At 40.3% G+C, this 20,062-nt stretch overlaps 1 protein-coding gene across 1 annotated transcript in view; it reads right to left on the bottom strand.

Moving 5' to 3' along the window:
• Nucleotides 1-7,899, bottom strand: part of ghrhrb (growth hormone releasing hormone receptor b) — a 34,194-nt gene extending 26,295 nt beyond the window's left edge. The window contains exon 1 of the mRNA XM_061034657.1: nt 7,560-7,899. Coding sequence (XP_060890640.1) covers nt 7,560-7,643 — 84 coding nt within the window. The 5' untranslated portion in view covers nt 7,644-7,899. The remainder of the gene's footprint in view (nt 1-7,559) is intronic.
• Between the last annotated feature and the right edge of the window lie 12,163 nt (nt 7,900-20,062).

Genomic DNA, 20,062 nt, shown 5'->3' with positions numbered 1-20,062 from the left:
TGTTCCCAACCACATAAATTACTTTAAAGGCATTATATGTGATTTTTTTGATCCAGCAGATGTCGCCCTTGAGCACCAGCATGAAACCAAAACAACTCGTGCTGCATTGTTGTGTTAGCATGCTAATGCTAGCGATCGTTATTCTGCTCGTATCTTCACACTGCATGTAAATTTACCTGAAATGAGCGTGATCTAGAAACACAGTTAAGCAGTGAGTACAGTATGTTATTCTTCTTTTCTCTAGTCCCTCAATTAAACAACTTTTATACACGAGGGGAGGAGTCAGCCGGCCGTCCGGGCGATGTAAACAAAGTGAAGATAGGACTCTGAAAACTCTGAAAACATCACAGACAGTGAGACTCGGGTGTTACACCCATTGTAGACAGTCATGACTCACAGAGTTATTTTCAGAGGAGATACTTGATTTATATATTTAAGTGTGAAAAATCACATAGAAAGACTTCAACTCAAAGCACTGCAGCCTAGTTTTTATTCTTTTGCGCTCCTTGTACAGACGCTACAGTCCCCCCCCCCCCCCCCCCTCCACTCTCTCCTCTCAACATGTCCTGTCTCTCTCTTCAGCTGAATTCTTCTTTAACACATCGTTTCACAAACACCTCGGAAAAAAACCCAGATGTTTGCTTTTCCTCCCGCAGTGATGATGAACCTCTGCGCTGTGTTGCACCTGACAGCTGAAACATGAGAACTCAACGACCTCCTCTTAAATCCCTGACATCTGTCAAGGCCCATCATGCCGTCTGAACAACATAGAAATGATGTTGACAAAAATCTCTTTCGTTTTTCTGATTTATTGTCACCATATTAAGACTTTTTGACTCCTCATCCTCCTCGTTTATCTTTATGCTTTTTTTTAATTCTTGCTAACATTTATTTGTGTTGAATCAAATTCAGAGAAAGATGTTGACTTGTCTCCTGCAGTGATGAACCTCTGTAGGGTGTCTTAAATCCCCTGACATCTCATCAGGCCGTCTGAACAACATAGAAAATCTGCAGCTAGACCTGAAATAATCCAAAAGTGTGGATTCCCCCGCAGCTTCTCCGCCCTGCAGTCAAATTAATTATCTGTGCTCTGAAGTCACTCCGTCTATTTATTAGCCGTCAGGTGAGAAAAAAGTCCCAATAATTGCCTCGGATGTGTCGAATTGATTTTCATGGTGAGGGAATTGGATTAGAAATGTGTGAGAACACCTGCCATGTGGGACAGATGGAGACACGGCAGGTGAGTGTGACCTTTGACCTCATCATCTCTCTGCGAGCAGGATGAGCACGGCAGGAGACGCTCGCTGCGATTGGACGGAAACACCTCCCCGGCCTGTTTCAGGACATGTTGCCCCCGCAGCTGTTGAGATGTTGTTTTTTCAGTCTGTGTGTGTGTGCGTGTGTGTGTCTTCTTCATGTAACAGCTCGTTGAGAGTATAAATAATAAGATCTTTTTGTTGTTGTTGGAGTCTCTAATCAGAGAGGCACACTCCGGAGACGGACCTCGCTCGCCATGGAAACACAATGATTGACTAGAGTGACAGCGGGGCGCACAGAGAATGTGGAAATTTGGGGTTAGAGCTAAAAAGTATAATAACAAAAAAAAATGAACTTAGGGGGTGCCAGTAGCCCAGTGGTTAGTGTGCACCCCCCTTACGTACCCTCAGGGTCGCCCGAGGTTTGAATCCAGCCTGTGGCTCCTCTCCTGCAGGTCATTCCCCCTCTTCCCTCTCTCTCTCTCTCTCTCTCTCTCTCTCGCCCTGATTTCTGACTCTTTTCACTGTCCTGTCTCCAAATGAAGGCAACAAAAAGCCCCGAAATAAACCTTAAAAAACAGTGGGGTCCTTGGGGTGGGGAGGGAGGGAGGTTGGGGTGGGATATATAGGAGGAATTATTTTCTTTGCCCCCCTCATTTGCCATTATTCTTTGCTTATTTTTATACTTCCTGTGTTGTGGTAATCCAGGGCCCCTTTGCCCCTTGTGCCCCTTTTGTCTGCTGTTTTCATCCCTTCTTTTGAAATGGAATTATGTATATGATTCTCCTCTCCTGTATATTTGTGGGCTGTTGTTAAAACCACAACATCTTGTTTTTTCCTTTATTGTAAGTGACAATGTTTAAACATAAATAATAAAAAATTGATCACAAAAAAAAAACGGATCTTAGGTAAAGAAAAAGAGAAGGGAATAAAAACTAAAACAGAAGGATTTGTTTGTATTCGATTGTTTTTTGTTTCTTGTGGTTCTTTGGAGGTGACGACTCTCTGGTTGTACAGGTTTTAATGTGCTTGGTTGGGATCAGCGCGAGGGACTGTCCGAGCAGCACGACGGGCGAGGTGGTCTTCTCTTGTAGAAAGAGAGTTCTAAATACATTACTCACATCTTCTACTTCAAGAATCAGCTGATAAAAGAACAGTGCTCGTCTAAACACCTAAAGTATAAACAAGGAGAAGTCACAGGGACAGGACTAAATATTTACTACTGGGTGGCCGTGAATCATTTTATAGTTTAACCTGCTGCAGCAAACAAATGACAAGCAGACGTCAAACAGCTCCGTCCTATCTGCTGCAGGTTTATGGAACAAAAAGAAAAAAATCCTCTAGACCAGCGAGACATCAGTGCCACGAGCCGCCTCTGAAATAACCACATCATGTGATGAAAACTGTGAAGAGACGTGCAGAGAATCTGATGCAAGTCAAACGATGACTGGAAGACGCGTTCTGATGTTTATGGAGGCACAATAATGAAATTTAGATTGTGATTGTGCGAGACAATGAAGAGCTTTAAGTGCCATTTAAGCAGCACTTCAATAATGGTAACCTTCGCTGCTGAATGGAAACGCTTTACGAGACTGTAATGTTATTTAAATTCAATCAGTGATTTAATAGGGTCGTTATTGAGGGCGCAGATCCCCTCCAGCCAAACATTTACCCAGCCGCCATCCTTTACATTCAAAACTCTGCACGATAGGTAATCACCAGGTAACTGATTTCATTAGTATGTGTGTGTGTGTGTGTGTGTGTGTGTGTGTGTGTGTGTGTGTGTGTTTCCATTATTGGCCCGTTAGTGTTTTTCAATCTACTTCTCACCTCGGGTCAAGTCATTTGCGATATTTCTTGTTATGCTGATGATACACAGAAATCCATCAGAGCTCTCCTAACCAAAACACCCCGCAGACTTCGAAGGAACAACAAAAGAGTTTAGGAAAACTCAAGTCAGATTCTGACTTAAACCAATGGAACGTCTCATTATCTGCCTTCTGATTGGCTGTAAACACATTCATGGCTCACACACAATATCGACCTATAAAGTTAAACGGTAAATGAGCTTGAGCTTGTTTAGTTCTTTTCTCGTCTTCTGACTACTCAAAGCGCTTTTACACCGCAGGTCACACCTACACACTCACACACTGATGGTAGAGGCTGCTGGATAAAGTGACCATCAAATCCCAGGGATCAGGTAGCGTAGTGGATAGTGCTCCGGGTGTGGATGGCCCGGGTTCAAATCCGACCTGTGGTTCCTTTCCCGCATGTCATTCCCCACTCTCTCTCTCTCTCCCTGATTTCTGTCCTGTCTCTAAAACTAATCCCATTCATGCACATTCACACACAGCCAACAACGCAGCGGGAGCAACTTGGGGTTAAGTGTCTTGCCCGAGGACACATCAGACATGTGGCTGCAGGAGCTGGGGATCGAACCCCCGACCTCTCGGTTGTGAGACATCTACCAACTGAGCCACAGGTGCACCTGATCTATCTTTGGGGTCAGCGTTTTCAGAATTCAGGGCATGCGTTCCCAAAGCGGTATTGGAGCACTGCAGGTCATACTTGAGATTTTATTAAGTTTTCATTTAGAAAAGATGATATATTGTCAAACTACAGACTTAAAAAGGGGGCATAGTGAACCGACTGTTCACGTCAGCTACTACCCCTTTTTATGAACTCAGGCACGAGCCTTCACTTCATTCTCTCCATTAATTCTCTTCAATTCTTATCAGGATAAAAAAACAACTCTAATTCATCCATAGTAAAGGAGGGTCTTTAATATGACATCATTCCCTTATGTCAGGACTCTCAAACCCCTCCAGTGTTTGTTTCCAGCATGTCACTCATTACCAATCCATAAAAACAATCAATGAACAAGATCAGCCAGAACAGAGATCTGTCCACCTGGAGAGGAAACTGAGAGAATTTAGAAAAACAGGATCACATTCCCTCCACTTTGACCTTTCCGTGATGGTCACATGTGGCATTTAGAAATTGATTTTAAGGTTTCACAGCTTCAAATCAATACCACAGTTTAACAGCTTCTATTTAAGGGAAGAGGGGCATTTAAAGTTAAGGCTGTAAAGGTGCGGAAGACCCATCTGTTGGACATCAGACGGGAAACCGGATTTTCCTTTGTAAAGGTTTTGAAATTCCTGCATTTTTTTTACAAGTAAGATTTTTTAAGCCAGTGAAACCTCTCACATAAACTCTCTTCTCCCATCTCCTGAGAGCAGCGTTCTGCCCCCCTGGAAGGCTTCCAGAGAGCTGACCAATCAGAAGAAAGTGGGCACATGGGTAAACATAGGGGGGGCTTAAAGAGCAGCTGAAACAGAGGCTGAAATAAGGGTTTTTAACAGACAGCAGTCTCAGAAAATAAGATTTTTGAGCTGCTCTATAGGATCCACAGACTGACAACATGAAAAGGTGAACATGAGGAGAATATGGGATCTTTAATGTTTAATACCCTACTGGTTGTACCAACTATCACAGGATAAGAAGGTACAAACTGTAACTTGCACTCGACTGTTTGCTCAAAATGAACAAGAGGAAACTAAAATCAAGTATTGGGGTTTTTTTTGTTGCTATTTTCCTGTTAAACCGAACTCGTACCAAACCAAGACCCCATATTAAATCTGGGAGCTCCTGAGCCCTCAGGTCTTGTAGGTTCCTCGGGATTGTTGGTGGGGACGGCCTGCTGCTTAGCCCCCTCCCCCACTTCTGTGTCAGTGTTAGTACGTATTTTCATGGATTCGTTCATCTTGATAATTTTGTGGACATATCTTTAAATTGTGTCAACCATCTCACAGTAATTCTACTTTTGGGTCTGTGAAGCTGTAACCTTATATGGTGAAACATGTAAATTGTAGCAGATCTATGTTTGGATAGGAGCCAACCATATGTTGTTAATGACTGTTTGCTAGACAGAGAGTCTACATCTGATACATATACAAATCAGTGTCATGTCATCTTTATTGTTTTATAATGATGTACCCAAATGGAAAGGAATTCGTGGGCTGTACCTTCTAGCAGAATATAAGCCACACTGTGTGATGAAGACTTTGCCATTTTGCCATTTTGCCCATGATGGCCACTTTGCCAATGATTGTCAATGATTGTGAGATCTTGGTCAGCATGGCTCAGCGATGGTCTGCACTTCGTCAGCCATGTGTATTGTGTTTCTGTGTTGTCTGACCATGGCTGAATAAATCTGAGATGATCCACAGTCTGTTTCACGATTTCATAATTGTCCATCTACTACAGAAATAACCCCCACCTAACAGTCAGTGTGTTAGAAGACCAGGAGGTCTTGTCACGGCAGCAGAAGCCAGGTTCTGGAGTAGACGGAGCTCCCCAAACCTTCAGCCAGGTGATCAGGAACTACTACCACCCGACGTCCCTGACGCCCAGCCAACACCATCAGACTGTGTCGTCCCCTAAACCACCTCCGTCCTCATTCATGCTCCGACCTCCACCTCAGCGGTAAGGAAGTGTGGACAACAGGAACGAGAGGAACACAAAGGAGAAATCCTTCCTGCATCTTATCCCAAAAGCTCTTTTTGTAAAGCGTCTCGAGGTAACACTTGTTATGAATTGGCGCTTTACAAATAATGATCGATTGACTGATTGTGACGTCTGTAAGTTAAAATAAAATGAAAAATAAAAAAGTAAAAACAGGAATACAATGTCAACAAAGATCATGAATAAGGACAGAAAGAGCTAAAAAATGGATGTGTTCATTCTAAATCACTCCTGCTGTGTGATCACTTTAGATGTCATTACTGAGATCCTGCGGGTAAATAAGAGGTATTTAAACGTCCCTCCTGCCGCCAATAGAAGAACAATGATCTATAATGAAAAGGCAGAGAGGAAAAAAAACACCTTCAGTCCTTCTGCCAAACAGACGAGCTGAAGAGTCTCTGGAGGAAGAAGCTAATAAAAGATGGGACAGCTCTGGATCATACGCAGAATCCTTCAGGATCAGCAGAGACCAAATCCTCCGTCATGATTCAGGCTCTGATCGTCCCTCAGGTGAGCTCAGAGATTAAGAGGAGGAGATGTCTCCATATAGCATCCAATCAAAGGTCAAGTGAGGATGAAATCGAGTGAAAATGGAAGATTCTTCGGCTGTATTTGAATTTCAAACGTGCATATTCAGGATATCAAAAAAAGAGAAGATATTAATGCTTTCTCTTTGCTGCTGTCCGTCTGCAGCCCGAGGCAGCGGAGTGTGTGTCCAGCTTTGATGGAGTCATCGGAGACACGACACCATCGATGCTTTTTCACTGATTGAAGATATTTGTGGTTTCATCACCGGATGCTCCTGTCGGAAGTTGAGTTTCTGTGAGGTCATCGAGGGCTCTTCTTTGAGAAATGTGCTTTACTTTTACTACCAGTTGATTTTAGTCTCTGAAGCCCATCAAACATGAAAAACAAAGAAGAAAAAGCTCATCACGGCTTCAGAAAGCTCAACGTGCCATCTTCAAACCCCCCCCCCCACCCCCCCCCAGCGGGCTCTGGGTTCGAATCCGGCCTCATGTCACCCCCCACTCTCTCAAATGTTCCTGTCTCTCTGCAGCTTTTCTTTCCAAAAGTTTGGACTGCAGACGGTTCAAGACATGACAGAACAAATAAACTGAAACAGATCCACTGAAAAAGTCTTTGCGACCACCTTTGGGGCCCCGACCCACCAGTTGAGAACCACTGATCTAAAAAGCAGCTGAAAGATATCTGCAGAAAAATGCTTCCAAGCCTAAATGATATTTTTTTTTAGAACATGCACCCTTTACAACAAACATGAGCAAGGAGTAACATGACCCTAAGAAACTCTACTTTTCATATCTGCATTTGCAACTAGGCAGAAAATAGCAGAATGTTTTATGAAAGAATCATCAGGGGCGCTGGTGGTTCAGTGGTTAGGGCTCGAATCCAACCTGTGGCTCCTTTCCCGCACCACACTTCTCTCCATCTAATTTCCGACCCTACCCACCGTCCTCTCTCTACAATAAAAAATCTTTCAGAAGAAGAATTGTGCCAACAAATCTGTGAGAGCAACATCATTCTTGTGCATGTCCTCCTCCTTCTATTCAGACTCTTTATTTGAACCCTTTTTGAGATCTGTGGCATCATTACGCATGATGTCTAAAAAGTGGAAAGTGACAATTGTCAAACCTTTAAAACGGGCAGATTGTGACACAGACTGATTTTAGGAAGATCAAATCAGTCTTAAAGAACCTCGTCCTGAATACTTAGTGTAACTATGGAGCTCCAGTGTGAGTGTTTAGAGAGGAGACTCACCGTTTCCAACACCGCCAGCTGCAGAAACAGACCCACGTGAAGGTACGATGCCATCCTTTTCATCCACGAGCCTCCACACAACATCTTCACGATCTGATCACTTTTGGAATCACACGCTCAAAAAAGTTTAAGATTAAGTTGGAAGAAAATTATCAGACTCCAAGAACACGAGATGACAGTCTTGTGAAATGTCCAGACCCGGAGACAGTCCGCGGAGTGAGCCGCATGTTGGACGTTTTATCAGAGTGAGTGCTGTCCGGTGCAGCAGCAGCAGGATGAGCAGGTCTGCATCAGGCGCGGAGGACAGCACAGACTCGACTGAGCCACACACAGTGCGCTGCGCTCCTCCTTTATATAAAAAAACAGAGAGGTGAAGCGCGGACACACAGCAGAGCAGCGCGCTCAACCAGAGAGAGAGAGAGAGAGAGGAGACAGGATGTGGATATTCCTTGAATCACGCACAAATAAAAGTGCACAACTTCCTGTAAACACCAAACGAGCAGATATGAGGGTTCTGGTAACTGTGCAGAGGAGGAACTACATTTTTTTGACTGGGGTGGCCAAACTTGGACTCATACAGGGGTGGCCTTTGTGCACACAAACACATGAAAGAATTGCATTAATTTACCTTTTCCGTCTCCACTAATCCTCCTAGAATCACTTTATTGATCCCAAACTGGGAAATTGTGGCGTTACAGCAGCATGTTATCAGGGCAAATAAAACAATATAAGAATAGATACATAGTAAATAATCACTTAAAATATAAGAGATTTATACATTAAGGATTTAATTTAACATTCTTACTGGTTAAAAAAATGAAAAATAAATACAACATTTATTCAGGCAAAGGCTATAACACTCAAGTATAGACAGGTGTCATATATCTGCATGTATACCATTTTTAAAACGTATTTCTGTCACCACAAACAAAATATTAAGGTATAACTCCACATCACTGTCTTTCCGCCAAAAACAAACAAAATGACCCCTCACTCGATCACTTCCTGGTCACTTCCTGCATTCCCTTTCCGTCAAGATTCTGCCGTTTGTAAATTTGTTGCGGGACTGGTAAAAGTGTTCGGCCACTTGTAAATCTGCCTCAGCGCTTGTAAAAGTGTTTAACTTGGTAATTTTGTTTTGCACTTCCTAGCCACCGTACTGCAGCTCCGATTGTGACGAGTACTTCAAGATTTGTTGGTGGCTGATGGTGGGAAGCGGTGAACTTGCAACAGATGTTGCCCTTGAGCACCAGCATGAAACCAAAACAACTCGCGCTGCATTGTTGTGACGCAGTTAAGCAGTGAGTACAGTATGTTATTCTTCTTTTCTCTAGTCCCTCAATTAAACAACTTTTATACTCGAGGGGAGGAGTCAGCCGGCCGTCCGGGCGATGTAAACAAAGTGAAGATAGGACTCTGAAAACTCTGAAAACATCACAGACAGTGGGACTCGGGTGTTACACCCATTGTAGACAGTCATGACTCACAGAGTTATTTTCAGACGATACACGCCTTTAAGCACAGAAACAGGAAGTGGTTAGGGATCTGTTAGATTTAGGGGATTCATTCTTGATTAATTCTTGAGTTACAAACTATCTGTTTCTATTTGGACCACTAAACTCTGATTAGTTCTTCCTTCGGTCTCGGTGGATAATCGAGCAAATGTGAAGATATTCCCTCTGTGTGTTGCTGAAATTTCTAATTTTACAAATAACTTTGGAAACTGAATAAAGAAAAATGAATCCTCACATGAAAACAAAATTGTTGTATGTAATTATGTTGGAAGCACTCTCTGGGGAAATTTCTCCGACTAAATGTTCATATTAAAACTGACTTAGAGAATCTTACTCGGGAAGTGAATGGGTCTCTTCTGGGGAGGATTACACTTTATGGAATCTCCAAAAGAAGAAATTAGTTGAATTCATCAGCAATGACACACCGCTGCGTTCAATCAAGAACACTCTGAGGCGGTGTTCAGATCAGATGTGAATCAGTGATTGACGCAGAGCGTGCACAGTTTGACCTCGACTGAGAAATTCTTGTGACGTGAAGACACCTGAAATGAGATTGGTGAAGCAGAAGTGGAGGAAACACTCATTAGGGCAGTCAGTGGGCACCCAGAGCTCTATGAGTCAACATCTTTACAGAGACTCTGCAACAAAAGAGGAGATGACGGCGAAGGCAGAAGGATAACCTGAAAGAAATGTACCTCACTTTATCTCAGCTATCAGTGGTTGTCATGAGAACATTTCTGTGGAACTCCAATCGCCATGTTTGGTGATTTCAAGCAGCATCCTCCGCTGTTGAAACATGAAGCCGTGCTGAAGTGCAAAATCCTGCAGTTCATCGAGTCCACTAGAGGCTGGCTGCAGAGGCACAGGAAGTCACATACACACCCATTCTAAAAAGTCTGTTTTTACAGCAGAGATTAACATGTTTACAGCCTGGTTCAAAAGAATCACCAGAATCCCACTGTGACATCACAAGGAGAGCACATTTGAAACAGAGCATTTTTCTCTGTGTTGTAAGACTTATGCAGACCACAAACAAAGGACTGGATGGATTTATTTCACATTTTGTGGGTCAGTAGACTCTCAGGTTACCATACTGCAGTATGTAACTTTGGCAGCAGGCCGAGGTTATCTCCAGAAGTGTGTGAAGCTTATCAGTTCAGTTCAGTTCAGTTCAGTTTATTGCCATTTGTAGCATGAAAACCACATTGGAAAACATTTGCAAGATGTAGACAGTACAATTGGACATGGACATAGGACAGTGAGTTTAAAAAAACAGGCAATATGAATATAAATATTTATAAAAAGGAAGAAGAAATAAAAACAGAGACAGTAAGGCCACATGAGAAACATACCAGGTTTGCTCAGACTGCGCACAGCACAAGGGAAGAAACTATTTGCATGACGGGACAAAGTACATTTAATAGAGCGATAGCGTCTGCCTGAGGGAAGAGGAACAAAAAGACTCACAGCAGGATGACCTGTGGGGTCCCTGGTGATGCTGAGGGCATAAATCTCTTCTAGAGATGTCAGGTTGACACCAATCATCCTACCTGCACAGCGAACTACTTTATTTAAGGATTTTTTCTCCTGCACAGTGAGGTTACCAAACCAGACTGTCAGCGAGCTGCTGAGGATGCTTTTGATAGCACTCCTGTAAAAGTTATGTAAGATGTGCCCGTTTAAGGTAAAGTCTTTTAATTTCATTAATAAGACGAAGAGACACTGTTGGGACTTCTTGACGATGTTACTGGTGTTTAAGTGCCGGCTGAGGTCATCTGAAATAGTGACACCAAGAAATGTAAAACTCCTCACCATCTCTACGGCCTTGCCGTTTATGATGATGGGAGGATGGGATACCCTTTCCCATATTCTGCCCTTTTTAGGGTTGTATATTTAATCTATGTTCCTACTTTTGTACGTTCACAATAGATAAAGTTATAAAAAAGTGTCTGTTTTCATGTACTGCTCCTCCTTGCTCCCTCTCCGCTCTGAGTCCGTCAGCTACACTCTGCTGAGCCCACACTGTTAGACCCCACGTGGGCCAAGTCTGCTCTGATTGGTCTGCCGATCCGCTCTGTCGTTATTGGTCAGTTGCTCAGCGCGCTTCTCGGAAATATCAACATGAGCTGCAGGGCCACAACGAGCCAATGGGCTTAGATCAGTGATCTCACACTGACAATGACTTCGGACTGACACATTTTTATCGAGGGGGGCTAGAACCGAGCGTTACATGAAGCTAATGCTGCAGCTAACAGGAGGATGTAGGAGAAGCCGCGTTTCCGCAGACTTTGAATTTTTGCACATAGATGTGACTAAACATGCACAGAACATGAAAACACACTAAAGAGAATATAAAACCAGAAAAATCAGAATATGGGACCTTTAAATGCTTCAGAGGTCATTCAGTCCTTTTTTTCCAGGCTTCATATCACTGAACACAGATCATATTTACCCTGTTTTATTTCTATACATGGCCTGTGAGAGCGGAGGAGTGTATTATTGCAGGTTTGATTTTTGCCTGCAGTGTTTGTTTGTGCCGAGTGCTCCGCTACAATAGTCATGCCCTCGCAGTTATGTTTCATTACTCAGGACGCTTCATATAAACAGTGAGAGTAAACATAAACAGTGCGGGTTGACAGCAGCCCACAGAGCCGCAGTGTGTGTGTGTGTGTGTGCGTGTGTGTGTGTGTGTGTGTGTGTGGAGGGCACTGTGCTGCACACCTTGCAGAGGTCGATCGATGACAGACGGTGCCTTTGGCGTCGCCCGGCAGACCACCAACACTGCAAATGGTGCAGCACCTGTTTACAAAGAAGAGGAGGGATAACAGGCGGATTAAGCTGCACATGTTAGCAGTTTAATATTTGTTCCATAAATAATGCAAAGCTGCATTTTAGAGCCTGCAAAACGGTTCAGTTTAATGCATGATCACGCTGGTCGTCAAAAGTTAGCTGTTAATATCATTGCCCTGTTTTCATCATGTATGGAGAGGAAGGATTTTGACACTGACACAATATCGTTCAAATAATGTTTGAATGCTGTTACAGCCGAGGCAGAAGACCGGCCTGTCGGCGGCGGTGAGGACGAGGAGCCGGGGCCGGCTCGAGCTGGGGCGGACTGGTGGTGTCGGTGCTCTCACTGTTTGCCAGATGCCAATTCCTTCTGTAGGAAATCTCAGAAAAAGTTGAGGAAACGGCCGTATGTGTTATAGTAAATGTCTGTAAATAGAGGACCTTAGCTTCAGTGGGAGTGGCCTGCGGTGCTGTGCATTTTGGGAGTTGGTGTCTTTCATCCACACGAGCCAAAAAGACACTTTCTGCCTTTTCTTGGTCAAGAAGGCACCAACTTCAAAATGTATTTCACATTTCTACATATATGACCCAACGTCAGTACAGATTCATGTTTCAACGCGTGAAGTTTCCCTTTAAAGTCCCAAAAAGCCCAAAAATAAATCTTAAAAAAAAAAAAGCCTCCTGTGGACGAGTGTTGTGAATTAGCATGTTTGCTAAAACACTCAAACAATGCACTGGTTCATCCAACATCATTGTGATGTCCATGTCAAATAAAAATCTATCTGATCTACACTTTATTGACAGACATCAACGCTCCGTCCTGATTTAACACGCACAGTGTGAACACTCGTGTTGTGTCCGATCGTAAAGTGTGAGCGCATAAATCATGAGCTTTTGGTCGTGCGTCGGAAACGATACTCTTGTATTCATTCTGCACGACATTTATACAATCATACAGTGAAAGCCCTGCAGCCTCAGGTTTAATCAGGTTTGCCGCCTCGTTTTAGAAAAACTTAAGTCCCATCTATTCTGTTTGCACATTAATTTTTTCCCACGCTGTCCTGCCGAGGCCGTTCTCAGTGATGAACAGTTACAAGTGGTTATGAATCATACCGGCTGATAAAGCCGCGACCTGTGCTGTAAGGTGCACACTCACATCCAAACATGTCACAAGGACACTGTCTTGATTAATGACTTCAAGCTGAATGGGAGACGTGTGCTATGTTAGCATAGCATGAGTCAGCATCATCATCAATTATCTAAAAGTTTAAGGAAAGCACAGACAGAAAAAAAATCATGCAAAGAAAAATGTTCCAGTGGTGGATGAAGGATATCGAGCTCTCAGCTTGTTTCATTTGAAACAAACTGTTTGAATCTGTAGTCAGAGCTTGTATCCAACATTTAAGGAAACATGAATGAGGACGCCCAAACTTCAAACATAATCGGAGACAGAGGCGTACAAAAAGTGGTCTTGAGACCAGGACCGATCTCAAGTACTAGTAAACACTAGACTCTGGGTTTTCAGGTATGTGGTACTTCAGCCCGTTGTTTGCAAACTGTTAGCATGTGAAGTGTGTGTTTGTGTATTAGCTGTGGCTAAATGTCTACATGTAGAGAGGGTCATTTATTACATGCTAGTTGAGATATGTTTGTGAAGCTGCTATGTCACAACTTACCTCAGGAGTAACCTGATAAGTAACCTCTTATCATTCAGCCATGGGGGACAGGGATGCAATGACACTTCCTGGTGAAAAATTCAGGGGTGTGGCTTAAATCTAGGCTCAGCCAAGCCATTAAAACTTGTGTTTCGGTAGTGACTTGAACACATGGGACATGATTTTTTGAGCATAGTTTTTTAATTTAAAAATTGAATCTAAGTCTTTCAACCTCTGTTTAAACTTAATCATAAAGATCTTTTAAATTACACCATTGAAACAAATCAAAAAAATGTTTTAAGCGGTATTTACATTAATTGAAATTTAGGGGTCAGGATTGGAGACAGCTACTTCTCAATAGAAAGTACCCTATAAATGATGATTTTGTATTTATTTAGCTTATCATTTTCTCATTGAATGCCCTGGGTTTAAATAGATCATAATATAATCTCAGTAAATATCCATGTCTGAATACTTAATTGTTTTGTTAAACCTTTCTTTTGTTTTAACTCTTATACGTGGCATTCTACCGAATTAGTTCAAAGTGCAGTCCCATTACAAATGTCCAATACAGTAGTTTAGCATGAAGGTTATGGTGTTGTATAAAATAGGATATGCCTGCAGGGAGCCGATATAAATCTGTACAATCTCCTCTCAAGAACAGAAGTCATAACACATCAAAGAAGAATAATGTCAATCTGAACGACTTGGGGACAATCTGACCTCCTTTTCCACTGTTTTTCCACATCTGATGTCCCAGTTCATCACAACAGATTATTTTTCCATTATGACAGAAACCCACCGGAGATTTACTTTCATGTAAGACGTGATTCAGTCCATCTCAACACATCACAATGCAGCGTTATCGAAAGGCCGGCTGTAAATATTAAAAACATCTGAGAGGGAAAATGGCAGAGAAAATGTAGATTTGCCCATCAGGGGACGGATGGTGCTTTGTCTGTTTGTTTGATCAGAGACTGTAGCACATGATCAAGAACAAACTCTGAATCAGATATTTACTTAAAATTCCCCTCTTATCTTAAAATGAGAAAAATATGTTCAGTCCATTTACATGCACAGTTAAGTTGAGCTATGGTGACAGCTCAATTAGCTCATTTATTGGACTACTTGTCTTTGTCCTGTTATACAAGACCGAGGGGGAATCTATGGCAAGCCGTTCAGGAAATTAATATATTGAATATATTGAATAAAGTCTGAATATATTGAATGAAACTTTGTTCAATATATTCAAAGTTTCATTCAATATATTCAAAGTTTCATTCAATATATTCAAAGTTTCATTCAATATATTCAGACTTTGTTCAATATATTCAAAGTTTCATTCAATATATTCAAAGTTTCATTCAATATATTCAAAGTTTCATTCAATATATTCAGACTTTGTTCAATATATTCAAAGTTTCATTCAATATATTCAAAGTTTCATTCAATATATTCAAAGTCTGAATATATTGAATGAAACTTTGAATATATTGAATGAAACTTTGAATATATTGAATGAAAACTTTGAATATATTGAATGAAACTTTGAATATATTGAATGAAAACTTTGAATATATTGAATGAAAACTTTGAATATATTGAATGGAAACTTTGAATATATTGAATAAAACTTTGAATATATTGAATGAAACTTTGAATATATTGAATGAAAACTTGAATATATTGAATGAAAACTTGAATATATAAAATGAAGAATCCAGAGAATTTCAGTCCACTAAGGTACAGTAGGTGGTGATACATCCCCTTACAGTTAGTTACAACTGGACCTTCTTCCATTCGACCTTGCTAACAAGTTAGCAAACGGCAAAGTGGTGGCTGTACGTCGATCGGTGAAAAACATGGACAACTTTACATCAGTGTACATGTTGAACGTGCTCCACGCTTCACTTTTGGTTCAAATGTGGTGCACGCTATCTGTCATGATTTGGTCTTATGAAGTTTGTATTTTCAGTTTATATTAACTGTTTTAGTAGTTCTCTTTTCCTAGCTTAGTTTCTAGTGTTTTTATTTTGGTATTTCTTATCCCAGTGTTCTAGTATATCTACGTTGAGTTCCCTGTGTGTCTTCAGTGTTTCATGATTTATTTCGTAGTTGTCCTCAGTGTTTCTTGTCTTGTGTTCATCCCTGTCTCTGTGTGTTTCCCTCCGGTTTGATCGCCCTCATTGTCTTCACCTGTGTCTTGTTGGTCTCACCTGTGTCAGATTACCCCTGTGTCTATTTAGTCTCAGGCCCTTTTTCAAACCAACCCCTACACCCTCCCCCTCCGTGACGGACTGCACTCCGGCCCTTTCTGAATACCCACAGTTCAGTAGTCAGTACTTTTCAGTAGGAGTTTCAGTAGTCTGAACTCTCGTGGTCATTCAGAGGTCATTTTTTGGGTCCACCTCAGTATACTGAACATTTCAGTATGGATACTAACTTCCTGGTTTCATGCAGTATGGATCGGATGAATCCTTTCAGGAAATGAATTGTATTTTACCCACAATGCAGTGCGAAATTAAACGTAAATCGTCACGTCCGCCTCCAAATCAAAACAAACGAGCGTGGATTAATTTAATCAATTTTTAATCTAGAGTTAAAGTCCCGACTGAAATCACTACTTTAAATTAACAACAGAAAATAAAACAAATGTCTGCATTATTATAAAACCTTTCCCCCTCTATTTAAATAATGATTTCACTATTTAAATGTCTTTATTGGTTTATTTTATATTCTGTATATTACTGTCTTTCATTTGTTCTTTATGTACTGTATGTTATTTAGTTATTTAATCTTTTACTTGATTTACATTGTGATATTGTTTTTTGTTTACCTGACTGTATATGAACATTACTCTTCTTCAATAAAGCTAAAAAAAGAAAACCAAAAAAAAAACGGGTGAATGCGGCCGGTTCGGGAAACGTAAATGACGTCACTTCCTTACTGAATGAATCAGAAGAAGTAGGAACAAATATCTGCCTACTGTGTGCGCATACTGAATAGTAGATACTAAACAGTAAACAGCAGATAGTAGGTACTAAACAATATATAGCAGATAGTAGATACTAAACAGTATACAGCAGATAGTAGGTACTAAACAGTAAACAGCAGATAGTAGATACTAAACAGTAAACAGCAGATAGTAGATACTAAACAGTAAACAGCAGATAGTAGGTACTAAACAGTATACAGCAGATAGTAGATACTAAACAGTAAACAGCAGATAGTAGGTACTAAACAATATATAGCAGATAGTAGGTACTAAACAGTAAACAGCAGATAGTAGATACTAAACAGTAAACAGCAGATAGTAGGTACTAAACAGTATATAGCAGATAGTAGGTACTAAACAGTATACAGCAGATAGTAGGTACTAAACAGTAAACAGCAGATAGTAGGTACTAAACAGTATACAGCAGATAGTAGGTACTAAACAGTATACAGCACGGATAGTAGGTACTAAACAGTATATAGCAGATAGTAGGTACTAAACAGTATACTGCAGATAGTAGGTACTAAACAGTATACAGCAGATAGTAGGTACTAAACAGTATATAGCATGGATAGTAGGTACTAAACAGTATACAGCAGATAGTAGGTACTAAACAGTATATAGCATGGATAGTAGGTACTAAACAGTATACAGCAGATAGTAGGTACTAAACAGTATACAGCAGATAGTAGGTACTAAACAGTATATAGCAGATAGTAGGTACTAAACAGTAAACAGCAGATAGTAGGTACTAAACAGTAAACAGCAGATAGTAGGTACTAAACAGTAAACAGCAGATAGTAGGTACTAAACAGTATACAGCAGATAGTAGGTACTAAACAGTATACAGCAGATAGTAGGTACTAAACAGTATATAGCAGATAGTAGGTACTAAACAGTATACAGCAGATAGTAGGTACTAAACAGTATACAGCATGGATAGTAGGTACTAAACAGTATACAGCAGATAGTAGGTACTAAACTGTAAATAGCATGGATAGTAGGTACTAAACAGTATACAGCAGGTAGTAGGTACTAAACAGTATATAGCATGGATAGTAGGTACTAAACAGTATACTGCAGATAGTAGGTACTAAACAGTATACAGCAGATAGTAGGTACTAAACAGTATATAGCATGGATAGTAGGTACTAAACAGTATATAGCAGATAGTAGATACTAAACAGTATACAGCAGATAGTAGGTACTAAACAGTATACAGCAGATAGTAGGTACTAAACAGTAAACAGCAGATAGTAGGTACTAAACAGTATACAGCAGATAGTAGATACTAAACAGTATACAGCAGATAGTAGATACTAAACAGTATACAGCAGATAGTAGGTACTAAACAGTATACAGCAGGTAGTAGGTACTAAACAGTATACAGCACGGATAGTAGGTACTAAACAGTATACAGCAGATAGTAGGTACTAAACAGTATACAGCAGATAGTAGGTACTAAACAGTATACAGTATACAGCAGATAGTAGGTACTAAACAGTATACAGCAGGTAGTAGGTACTAAACAGTATACAGCAGATAGTAGGTACTAAACAGTATACAGTATACAGCAGATAGTAGGTACTAAACAGTATATAACATGGATAGTAGGTACTAAATAGTAAACATCAGATAGTACGTACTAAACAGTATACAGCAGATAGTAGATACTAAACAGTAAACAGCAGATAGTAGGTACTAAACAATATATAGCAGATAGTAGATACTAAACAGTATACAGCAGATAGTAGGTACTAAACAGTAAACAGCAGATAGTAGATACTAAACAGTAAACAGCAGATAGTAGATACTAAACAGTAAACAGCAGATAGTAGGTACTAAACAGTATACAGCAGATAGTAGATACTAAACAGTAAACAGCAGATAGTAGGTACTAAACAATATATAGCAGATAGTAGGTACTAAACAGTAAACAGCAGATAGTAGATACTAAACAGTAAACAGCAGATAGTAGGTACTAAACAGTATATAGCAGATAGTAGGTACTAAACAGTATACAGCAGATAGTAGGTACTAAACAGTAAACAGCAGATAGTAGGTACTAAACAGTATACAGCAGATAGTAGGTACTAAACAGTATACAGCACGGATAGTAGGTACTAAACAGTATATAGCAGATAGTAGGTACTAAACAGTATACTGCAGATAGTAGGTACTAAACAGTATACAGCAGATAGTAGGTACTAAACAGTATATAGCATGGATAGTAGGTACTAAACAGTATACAGCAGATAGTAGGTACTAAACAGTATATAGCATGGATAGTAGGTACTAAACAGTATACAGCAGATAGTAGGTACTAAACAGTATACAGCAGATAGTAGGTACTAAACAGTATATAGCAGATAGTAGGTACTAAACAGTAAACAGCAGATAGTAGGTACTAAACAGTAAACAGCAGATAGTAGGTACTAAACAGTAAACAGCAGATAGTAGGTACTAAACAGTATACAGCAGATAGTAGGTACTAAACAGTATACAGCAGATAGTAGGTACTAAACAGTATATAGCAGATAGTAGGTACTAAACAGTATACAGCAGATAGTAGGTACTAAACAGTATACAGCATGGATAGTAGGTACTAAACAGTATACAGCAGATAGTAGGTACTAAACTGTAAATAGCATGGATAGTAGGTACTAAACAGTATACAGCAGGTAGTAGGTACTAAACAGTATATAGCATGGATAGTAGGTACTAAACAGTATACTGCAGATAGTAGGTACTAAACAGTATACAGCAGATAGTAGGTACTAAACAGTATATAGCATGGATAGTAGGTACTAAACAGTATATAGCAGATAGTAGATACTAAACAGTATACAGCAGATAGTAGGTACTAAACAGTATACAGCAGATAGTAGGTACTAAACAGTAAACAGCAGATAGTAGATACTAAACAGTATACAGCAGATAGTAGGTACTAAACAGTATACAGCAGATAGTAGGTACTAAACAGTAAACAGCAGATAGTAGGTACTAAACAGTATACAGCAGATAGTAGATACTAAACAGTATACAGCAGATAGTAGATACTAAACAGTATACAGCAGATAGTAGGTACTAAACAGTATACAGCAGGTAGTAGGTACTAAACAGTATACAGCACGGATAGTAGGTACTAAACAGTATACAGCAGATAGTAGGTACTAAACAGTATACAGCAGATAGTAGGTACTAAACAGTATACAGTATACAGCAGATAGTAGGTACTAAACAGTATACAGCAGGTAGTAGGTACTAAACAGTATACAGCAGATAGTAGGTACTAAACAGTATACAGTATACAGCAGATAGTAGGTACTAAACAGTATATAACATGGATAGTAGGTACTAAATAGTAAACATCAGATAGTACGTACTAAACAGTATACAGCAGATAGTAGGTACTAAACAGTATACAGCACGGATAGTAGGTACCAAACAGTATACAGCAGATAGTAGATACTAAACAGTATACAGCAGATAGTAGGTACTAAACAGTATACAGCAGATAGTAGGTACTAAACAGTATACAGCAGATAG

This window comes from Labrus mixtus, chromosome 3, assembly GCF_963584025.1.
Source record: "Labrus mixtus chromosome 3, fLabMix1.1, whole genome shotgun sequence".
Taxonomy (NCBI): domain Eukaryota; kingdom Metazoa; phylum Chordata; class Actinopteri; order Labriformes; family Labridae; genus Labrus; species Labrus mixtus.
The sequence above is the reverse complement of the archived record's forward strand: the minus strand, read 5'-3'. Positions and strand labels throughout refer to the sequence as shown.